This window comes from Littorina saxatilis, unplaced genomic scaffold, assembly GCF_037325665.1.
Source record: "Littorina saxatilis isolate snail1 unplaced genomic scaffold, US_GU_Lsax_2.0 scaffold_424, whole genome shotgun sequence".
NCBI lineage: Eukaryota > Metazoa > Mollusca > Gastropoda > Littorinimorpha > Littorinidae > Littorina > Littorina saxatilis.
The window spans coordinates 71,978-83,217 of record NW_027126937.1 but is presented as its reverse complement, the minus strand read 5'-3'; the positions used below and the strand labels follow the sequence as shown (position 1 = coordinate 83,217).

Sequence of the window (11,240 nt, the reverse complement as noted above, 5' to 3'; positions counted from 1 at the left end):
CTTACTATCTTTAGCAGCACGACCTATCCTTGTCGTCTGCTCTCGAAGAATGCTATCTTCCCTAGGCTCGCTCACGTCACCTGACTTTTCCCGCCAAGCCGTAAATCGCCTATTCTCCTTCCGCGAGTGACATGCGACAATATAGTCCGTAACCTATTTACAGATTCTTGACAGACAGATTGAAATGCCGTGTGCGTTTACATTGTAGTCCATTCAATCCACACCGCTGATCGTCTGGAAAGCGTTCAACCTGCCTCTTTGACAAATAGAGTCTATTTCAGGGGCACCTCTGTGTAATGGATTCAATTCCTGCAGGATGCAACGCATCAAACACACATGACAGACGCATGTTCATTCACTCACATACATAAACTGCGATCCAAAAGCAGAAATAAACTACAATATGTGTATTATCCACATATATATCTCGAGCATACACACATTTAAACACAATTATTACATATCAAAATTGTCAAGAAATGGACAATCAAAAGTTGCAGTTAGCTTAACGAAGAAAACTGAGGACGCAACTCACAGTGTCCTTCAACACATAACAAATACATCATGCAGTCTCGATGATGATGTCTGGAAGTTAGCTTAACTCAAAGAAACACTATCACAACTTATCGACGACGAATACACAGTACTAATGACGACTAATCCAGGTCACAGAATCAACAGGCTGGCCAACAGGTATCCAAGCACAAATATACCTCACACGTTATAGTATCGAAGGCTATACTGCTGAAGAACGCTAACTGTACTATGTTTACGAAGGGTTAACTTGACTCTACAAGTAGACTACGCGGGCGGTCTGCACGAGCAAATAAACAGCCTCAGTCCAAGCACCGATATCCGAAGTAGTGGCTGCAACCCCACGGAGGCCTACGTCATCACATCAAGATCCTAAAACAACTAGGAGACTAAACAGACTAGACTATGCTCTAACAAATACAATAAAGACAATTCACACAAAAAGCTATTTCAGGTCTTACACATAAGTAAGCATCATTGTGTGTGTGCGTGTGTGTGTGTGTGTGTGTGTGTGCGTGTGTGTGCGTGCGTATGTGTATGTGTATGTGTGTGTGTGTGTGTGTGTGTGTGTGTGTGTGTGTGTGTGTGTGTGTGTGTGTGTGCGCGTGCGTGTGTGTTGTTTCGTGAGCAGTCAATTCTTTAAACAGCAAGCCTGTTAGCAAGCTTGACTAAATTATTTTGTAAGCAAATCAAATGTCTCTTACATTTTCAAAAAATAAATCCTACTTGATGCATATCGGTTTACCCTTGGTGTGCCTTTGTCGAAAACAAGACGTTCCAAATGGAAACTTTTCGTCGTTATCTCTAAAACTCAGTTTCCTTGTTTTCGTTGCTTTTGCCGGTTTCCGAAACCTGTGCACCCGTTAATGAAGTCACTGATTCCCCCTTTGTAAAACAAAGTAGCTCCCAAGCCTCATTTCTGAATTTTGTACCTGTCAAGCAGTACAGGTAGAAATTCACAGCACTGTTGCTGTACCACAACAGTTTCATCACATTATACCCAAAAAGTAGGGCCGCATCTTGGGCTTCGTTTAGATCAGCATAGAGCAAAGTATATGGCATTATGATCAAGTAAAGAGTTAAAGGCGATGACAACACAAAAAACGTCACAGACACAACTACAAGGGTCATTGTCAAAGATGACACTTTCTTTGTTCTGGAAGTCAGCATGTCAGACTGACCTGATGCCAGTGTAGCACGAGCTTTGCGAACTGCATCAGCAACCTTCCATACCAGGATCGAATTACTGACAATGAGAATCAAAAAAGGAAGCAACGAAAACATCAGAGTATCAATCCATGGCCAGACTTTGAACAGGAAGAAGCTGTACTCTTCCAAAACAACGTACGAGGAACACCACACATCCGTACTGTTTTCACGGGGAACAAGTTCCGTCCCGTAGAATAAATGAGAATTAATAACAGAAAATAAGACTATCAATCCTGCAACGTAAAACGTTGCTTTCTTTTGCGTGCAAATAAGATTCACTTTGTGAGGCCAGATAACAGACGCTGCGCGTTGAACCGTCATGGCAACCAACATCCAAGCAGACAGTGCACCTGTCGTGTAGTAAAAGACAGTAACACATTTGCACACTACACGATGTGTTGACTTCAAATCAAAACCAAAAGTGACATCTACCCACAACGGAAAAAGTCCAGAGTACAGTAGACTTAAGTCAGACACGGCCAGTGTTCTGAAGAACAGGCTCAGAGTGGAGACTGACTGTCGTCTGCTGAAAAGCAGTATAATCATAATGTTACCGAACGTACCAAATAGGAATATGATCGGTGGTACTACGTACCACGTTATTTTGTTCGCTTCCACAAACAAAGAAACCTGTTTACTGTCTGCATTAAGTGTTACATTTGGAACAAAATCTGACACGTTATCTATGGCTGCAGTTGTAATTGCGCCTAAATCCATTCTTGCAATGAACGCTGTGTGCTGTGAACACAATATTCCCAGAATAGTGCTAAGGTATCAAGGTCAGTTCAGCTGACTTGTATTCATCAAAAATCGAACTTGCAAGCAAAATCCCGTTCAAAATACTCGCAGTATATTAGATTTAAGATGTTTCCTTCAATTGATCTCAGTTCAAAGTTTGTGGAAAATGTTAACGTTGAAATTACTTCTGAAGTGGTGAAGTCAATAGGTGTCCAGCAATGGATACGATGTTTGTCGTGTTGACTTAGGCTTTTCCTTCTTCTAGTTTCCTGCACACACACACACACAAACACACACACACACACACACACACACACACACACACACACACACACGCACGCACACACACACACACACACACACACACACACAATAAGGTAGCCAACCTTAGATATACACTGTACAAACAAACAAATATATGTCTTTTAAGACACTGACAAAAGTGTCGCTTTTACGTGGAATGTATTTTATTTACGGTAAGAAAAAAAGGCAAATGGCAAGGTCTGTCGACTAGTCACAGAAGCAAACCTGGCCAAATATGCGTGCACTTCATACACGTCAAAGAAACCGAAAACATGCGTCTTTGTTATTACAAATATGCAAAAGAAGTTCGCCAACTTCCGTGGAAATATGGCCCGATGATCGGAGTAGGGATGTGAGAGACGTAGAGGTTACATGCCGAGTCTCAGTGATTATCAAAAATAATGGTCGAAGTTAGCGGATCATGAAAAATGCAAGCTTCAGCGAGCTTTTTCATGACCGCGAACTGAGACCATTATTTTTGATAATCACTGAGACGAGGTATGTAACCTCTTTATTCCTCCTTTCTTCAGTTATTCAAAGAAAAGAGGAGTTTTTGAGCGAAAGTTTGATCGAATCATATTCACCCAACCAGTCTACCTGAGCAGGCGATCGATTAATGCGCGGTTGTATAGTTCCGTGCAAATCATTCAATTCTGTTAACACTTCTTGTCAGTTTCCATGTTTTGAACTAAAATCAAGTACACAGTTATGTTGTCATTCTGCTGTGGCGGTAAAGGCAGAAAGTGTGTGTTCTGATCATGTTTTGTTATCGCTCAGGAAATGTTCTTTCCTCGAATGTGACTAGCAGACGAAGTTTTACACCCTGGTTCCAACGTTAAAAACTGTATGAAGTTCAGTTTTCTGGGGCAAAATAGTGTATGAAACCGTTGCATGTTCTTTAAGTTGATTAAATGTTTTGCAATTGATTGCGTGTGATCTGTTTATAAAATGAAATATTGTTGAAAACTGACCGTCGGATTGCAGTCTTGTCGATGCAGCCGAAATCTGGAAGGGGAACTACTCGTGTCGCTAGACAAAGTATGAGAGTTACTTTTCCTTGGAATCTCGCTAGCGATAAACGATTGTGCACGGCAGATCTGAATTCAGAAAACAACCAAACTCATGGATTTTATATTAAGATTCATGTGTTCAAGCCTGTAGTTGCTGGTTTAAATGCGGTATGGTTGTATTGTTTGCTCCAGAAATGTATATTTTGTACATTAGAGTGTTCTGAACTTTTGAGTCGCAAAAAGTAGATCCACAATGTGTACAGTCTCTACCCATGAGCTATCGAGGATTCAGGCCCGTTGTTGGGTAAGTGATTTTGGTTGTTGGGTAAGTTACCGAAAAATAACTAGCCCTACAAGTTTACAGAGAGAAAGAAGCGGAGGGGGGAATAATATCCAATCAAAGCCCCCGAATTCCCCAACGAGTATATCAGAATAGCAATGTATAATTATGTCAATCTAACTCCGAAGTCATGACCCCCTCGTGGTACACCGCTTTGCAGAACGAGCCATATACATACACCACATCGTCTCGATTTCCAGTCTATCTGAAAACATTAAATTTTAGTAAAAACTTGACTAAATATAAAACAATCTCGTGTAAACCATGTAGTATTCTCTATATTTACCTGTTCTGGTTTGTTTAAATGCAAGCCGTTGAGGAAACTGCCATCATAACAACAGGTTATACCAGTAAAGAGGATGGGAAACAACAGATGTCTCTTTATATTCTAGGGCAAGGCTAGCTCATTTTGTTCTTTAATCACAAATTTCAAAGGACAGATTGATTGGGTGTGGCTGTTTTTCGGTTTCTCTGAAATGTCACTTTGATGCTTGAAAACACGTTCAATACACTTCTTATTAGACACACCGAAATGCTTGTAATGCTTTGAGGGCAACATCAAACATGGCAACCGCTCTGCGTTAACAAATTTAAAATAACATATTTTTACAAAGTCGGGAAAGCTGAAGGGATTGTATTATTCATTGTCAGCAATCACCCACAAAATGGTGTGTGCGCGCGCGCGCATGTGGGTGTGTAAGTGTGTGTGTGTGTGTGTGTGTGTGTGTGTGTGTGTGTGTGTGTGTGTGTGTGTGTGTGTAGAGCGATTCAGACTAAACTACTGGACCGATCTTAATGAAATTTGACATGAGAGTTCCTGGGAATGATATCCCCGGACGTTTGTTTTCATTTTTTCGATAAATACCTTTGATGATGTCATGTCCGGCTTTTTGTAAAAGTTGAGGCGGCACTGTCACACCCTCATTTTGCAATCAAATTGATTGAAATTTTGGCAAAGCAATCTTCGACGAAGGCCGGACTTTGGTATTGCATTTCAGCTTGGTGGCTTAAACACTAATGAATGAGTTTGGTCATTCAAAATCGGAAACTTGTAATTAAAATTATTTTTTATTAAATGATTACAAAATAATTTCATCTTATTCTTCGTGATTTTCTGATTCCAAAAACATATACATATGTTATATTTGGATTACAAACAAGCTCTGAAAATTAAAAATATGAAAATTATGATTAAAATAAATTTTCCGAAATCGATTTAAAAACACTTTCATCTAATTCCTTGTCGGTCCCTGATTCCAAAAACATATAGATATGATATGTTTGGATTAAAAACAAACTCAGTAAGCTAAAAAGGAATAGACATACAGAAAAACGTGTTATCCTGCTCAGCGCGACCACTAGGTACCGCACTATATGCATGGCTTGTCGATTTCACTGCCTTTGCCACGAGCTGTGGACTGACGAAACTACGAGTATGCGGTCTTGGTGAAAAAAGCAGTGCGTTCAGTTTCATTCTGTGAGTTCGACAGCTTGACTAATTGTTATTTCGCCTTACACGACTTGTTCTGTTGTTAAACATCGTTCCATTGTTTTTCTTCAGTCATGGGATAATGCTGCCTTTGACAGTAATGTACATCACACCATAGCAAAGAGATTATTTGCAAATTGTTTTAGATGTGTGAAGTTATGTACATTTTAGAAATAATGGAAATGTGTTTATCTTCAGATGTCTTATGAATCTATTGGTTGTTTGCCTGTTTATTGAGCCTGACAAAAACATTTTGATGAAGATATTATACTAATGTCAGTGTGTGCATAATTTAACAGCATCAAAGAGAAATTGGTTTGTTGTGACGTTATGTACGCTCAGTGAGATCAAAACATAGTCTTTTTTATAACCTGTGTGCAATGTTTCTTTTCTTCAAATTTATCTTTTCATGAGTGTACAAAATAACTTTACTTATTCCCCCCTCTGCTTCTTTACCTCTGTAAACTTGTAGGGGTAGTTATTTTTCGATAATGACCCAGCAACCAAACAAATAACGACCCAGCAACAGCCTGAATCCTCGATAGTGCAATGGGTTGAGAAGCTGTTCTGTTTCGGTACTACTTTTTGCGACTGAAAAGTTCCGAACGCTCTAATGTACGAAGTATACATCTCTGGAGCAAACAATACAAACATACCGCATTTAAATTAACAACTACAGGCCTGAACACATGAATCTCCATATAAAATCCATGAGTTCGGTTGTTTTCTGAATCTAGATCAGACGTTCATCACAAGCAATTTCCCAAGGCAAGTAATTCATACTTTGTCTAGCGACAAGAGTAGTTCCCCTTCTTTTCACTCAGTTTCTTCGACAACAGACTGCAATCCGACGGTCAGTTTTCAACAATATTTCATTTAATAAACAGATCACACGCAACCAAATGCACACATCTCATCAATTTAAACAACATAAAGCGGTTTCATACACTATTTTCCCCAGAAAACTTAACTTCATACAGTTTTTAACGTTGGAACACGGGTGCAAAAGTTCGTCTGCTAGTCCCATTTGACGAAAGAACATTATCCTAACCGATACCAAAACATATACAGAACACACAATATCTGCCTTTGCCGCCACAGCAGAATAACAGCATATCTGTGTACTTGATTTTAGTCCAAAATAGGAAAACTGACAAGAAGTGTTAACAGAATGGAATGATTTGCACGGAACTATACAACCGCGCATTAATCGATCGCCTGCGCAGGTTGACTGGTTGAGTGAATAGGATTCGATCAAACTTTCGCAAAAAACCTCCTCTTTTCTTTGAATAACTGAAGAAAGGAGGAATAAAGAGGTTACACACCTCGTCTCAGTGATTATCAAAAATAATGGTCTCAGTTCGCGGTCATGAAAAAGCTCGCTAAAGCTCGCATTTTTCATGATCCGCGAACTTCGACCATTATTTTTGATAATCACTGAGACTCGGCATGTAACCTCTACTTATCTACATGCCACATGAATAATTGATATCATTTATATGGCACATTTCAAAGCAACACCGTAAGGAATCTCTTTCATTCTTGTGAAGTTATGTACATTCAGTATTATATGCATGTAATTCATTTGTTTTAAACAGTTCCTGCATTGAATGCTCACAAAACATACATTTCTTATTTAATTGGTCATTCTTAACCAATTTTGCAAATGCAGAGGTCATATATTTGCCACATTTAAAATAACAGGGTACGTAATCACTCACATTGTGGTGAAGTTATGTACAAATGATATCTTTGCTGCGTAGCACGTGTTGTGTCAAAGATAGGACACAATAATTGGTATGACAACATTCATATGCTTGATCCTGTGCTGCAAATGTGTTTTGATTTTGATATTGTTCCTGTTACTTGGTTTAAAACCACATTTTCGAGAAATTATTGTGTGAAGTTATGTACAGTCAAAGGGTGAGATCGCCTTTTAGCCTGTTTTTTAAACATATTTTTTTGCGTTAACAATGGGTGTGTGTGATCAAAACAGTTCGGCCATAAACTTCTGACCTGATTTTGTATTAGCATTGCAAGTTGGAGTTGTTGCATGGGCTAAATTGCATATTTAGTAGCATTGTGTTTTTTTGGTTTGTTTAAGATTGCCCTTTTGGTTGATGTTTCACTGTCTAAATGCTACTGCAGGTGATCAGAAATAATATTCTATGGATCAGATTTTATTTTCTACCACACTTATTAATATATTATCATTTTTTTTCTCTTGGATTTAGGTGTATTTCAAAAGTGAAGCAGTAGTGAATGTGGTGAAGTTATGTATTGCGTTTTTGTTGTGGAATATCTTCTTTGTGTGTTGCTGAAAATGTTTGCCCTTTATGACAAAATGCTTATTCTTGCACACACATTTTGTTTCATTCTCTGCTTGCATTAAAACATCATCACAATTAATACTTTAATCAAATGAAAGTATAAGACATTGTGTGGTGTTATATACAACTTGTTCTACTGTTTTGTCTTGTTTTAGACCTAATACAAGTCTGATTGACTGGAAATTAGCATTGTTGGTTGTAATTTATTATTGTACACAAGATGTCATCCTTTTTGTCACTCAAAACACAGTTTCCATTTCTTCATCATGTGTCACACTTTTTAGACACCATTTCTGAGCCTTGCCCATATAGTACCAGACTCCCCGATGAGTGAAGATACAACACGAGAAACATACCACATTTACTTTGAAAATACCGCCCTGATATGGCCCTTCGTGGTCGGCTGGGCGTTAAGCAAACAAACAAACAAACTTTGAAAATGTGCTAACCGTGGCTTTGGAGTCAATTCAAGGGGCAACACTCTGCACAGTCAATCTGTCGAAGCTCGATGAAGGTTTCGAATCGCAAATAACTAAGAACACAGTCCTTTCTCCGAGTTTAAATGAGGTCTGTATGAAAGATCATTTCTTTTTAGCTTAACGCTACTCTGGAATTTACCAACAGAAATTAAAACAAGAGTTTGCGTGTGACGAAAGCACGACACACTTGAGACAGCCCACACAAAAGTAGATCTGACACAAACAAACCTGACCACACAGTTACGCCTATCCAAATGCGCGCAGCAAAATGTGCGTTTTGAATCTTTTTTTTTCTCTGGCGGTACTGACAATAGCGTTGAGTTCAATAATTATTTTCTCGATTTGCTCTATAAATCCCTTGGTGCACTGGGATGTCTCAATAACTTAAATAATAGTGGACATGTATATAGCGCTTCTCCACGGCTCGAAGCGCTTTACAAGTTCAATTTACAAGTTCAATCAAAACACAACACGATATATACAACTAATACAATTTGCCTCAGATGAATAGGAAAATACTATTGAAAGAGCACATATACATGCTTGCATAAAATACAAAGAATCACACCTTTTTTTCAGCGCAGCACGTTGAAGAGAAAAACACAAACAAAGATACAAATAGTATATGATATCATTGGAAACAAAAACAAAGAAAGCAATTAACACACACGACAATCAAAGAAAACAAAGTAATACTGAACAATCTGAATAAAAAAAAACCAACTATATTTAGAGTGAAGAAACTAAAACTAGAAATATGTCGGGACAAATGAGACCCAACAATTCAACAAACGTTCACAAACTTCGAAAATAAAGTCCGAAATACGACACAAAACAAACAAACTTGACTAAACTTACCTCCAGTAGCTGTAGAAGACGACAAGAGCACCCACTTGTCGACAGCAACGTTGTTTAAAAGCAGACGACAATTCAGTTGGCAATATCGTCGATCAACGAGAGTATTAATTGAAACTAGAATGCGTTGATTTAATGTTTTTTTTGGGGTGTTTTGTTCTTGCAGAAGTTATCCTGCTCTCTTTTTATCGTTTCGTTCTTCCTTTCCAGCTATTAAATTTTGTTCTTTATTTCTATCTTCATACAGCTTTTTTTCTGATTAGAATTCGTTCCTAATCACTTTGATATCGATGAAAATTATGCAGTTTTACAGCCTCTTCTTACGTTTCAGTAAGAGTCAAGTGTCTGTTCCACTGTCAGTACTAGTTTCATAGCCAGTGGGTGACTACAGTCGGAGAGAACTAAGTGCTGAAGTGGACGAATGTGCTAGATGACAGGAGAGAAAAGTCTTCACAAACTCCTCCGCGCATTCACTTTATAGATTGCTGTGCGGCTATTCTGCGGTGGTCACGGCTACTCGCGATCGCACGGTGCCAGTTATCTGACAGCTTGCAGCGTGCGCGATACATGGGCAGGTAGAGCGATAATGGTCGTGGTTGCTGTTTTAGTGGGGGTGGGGGTGGTAGGTGGGGATGGGCGTGGTGTCAAGTTATGAATGGGAGTCCAGGGGGTGGTGGTGGTAGGTGGGGATGGGCGTGGTGTCAAGTTATGGATGGAAGTCCAGGGGATGGTGGTGGTAGGTACTAGGTGGGGATGGGCGTGGTGTCAAGTTATGGATGGAAGTCCAGGGGGTGGTGGTGGTAGGTGGGGATGGGCGTGGTGTCAAGTTATGGATGGGAGTCCAGGGGGTGGTGGTGGTAGGTGGGGATGGGCGTGGTGTCAAGTTATGGATGGGAGTCCAGGGGGTGGTGGTGGTAGGGGGGGTTGGGCGTGGTGTCAAGTTATGGATGGGAGTCCAGGGGGTGGTGGTGGTAGGTGGGGATGGGCGAGGTGTCAAGTTATGGATGGGAGTCCAGGGGGTTGTGGTGGTAGGTGGGGATGGGCGTGGTGTCAAGTTATGGATGGGAGTCTAGGGAGTGGTGGTGGTAGGTGGGGATGGGCGTGGTGTCAAGTTATGAATGGGAGTCCAGGGGGTGGTGGTTGGAGGTGGGGATGGGCGTGGTGTCAAGTTATGGATGGGAGTCCAGGGGGTGGTGGTAGGTGGGGATGGGCGTGGTGTCAAGTTATGGATGGGAGTCCAGGGTGTGGTGGTGGTAGGTGGGGATGGGCGTGGTGTCAAGTTATGGATGGGAGTCCAGGTGGTGGTAGCGGGGATGGGCGTGGTGTCAAGTTATGGATGGGAGTCCAGGGGGTGGTGGTGGTAGGTGGGGATGGGCGTGGTGTCAAGTTATGGATGGGAGTCCAGGGGGTGGTGGTGGTAGGTGGGGATGGGCGTGGTGTCAAGTTATGGATGGGAGTCCAGGTGGTGGTAGGGGGGATGGGCGTGGTGTCAAGTTATGAATGGAAGTCCAGGGGGTGGTGGTGGTAGGTGGGGATGGGCGTGGTGTCAAGTTATGGATGGAAGTCTAGGGAGTGGTGGTGGTAGGTGGGGATGGGCGTGGTGTCAAGTTATGAATGGGAGTCCAGGGGGTGGTGGTTGGAGGTGGGGATGGGCGTGGTGTCAAGTTATGGATGGGAGTCCAGGGGGTGGTGGTAGGTGGGGATGGGCGTGGTGTCAAGTTATGGATGGGAGTCCAGGGTGTGGTGGTGGTAGGTGGGGATGGGCGTGGTGTCAAGTTATGGATGTGAGTCCAGGTGGTGGTAGCGGGGATGGGCGTGGTGTCAAGTTATGGATGGGAGTCCAGGGGGTGGTGGTGGTAGGTGGGGATGGGCGTGGTGTCAAGTTATGGATGGGAGTCCAGGGGGTGGTGGTGGTAGGTGGGGATGGGCGTGGTGTCAAGTTATGGATGGGAG

General features: G+C 41.3%; 1 protein-coding gene across 1 annotated transcript; it reads right to left on the bottom strand.

The window, feature by feature from the left end:
- Positions 1-1,123: 1,123 nt before the first annotated feature.
- On the bottom strand, positions 1,124-9,779 carry LOC138955414 (G-protein coupled receptor daf-37-like). The gene is made up of 2 exons (XM_070327029.1): positions 9,291-9,779; positions 1,124-2,750 (listed from the first exon to the last, which is right to left on the bottom strand). Exon 2 carries the CDS (start codon positions 2,458-2,460, stop codon positions 1,339-1,341), a length of 1,122 nt encoding a protein of 373 aa, XP_070183130.1. The 5' UTR covers positions 2,461-2,750; positions 9,291-9,779; the 3' UTR covers positions 1,124-1,338.
- Between the last annotated feature and the right edge of the window lie 1,461 nt (positions 9,780-11,240).

Excerpts from the sequence above, each read along its gene's own strand:
- LOC138955414 (XM_070327029.1), bottom strand. The coding sequence starts at position 2,460 with ATGGATTTAGGCGCAATTACAACTGCAGCCATAGATAACGTGTCAGAT.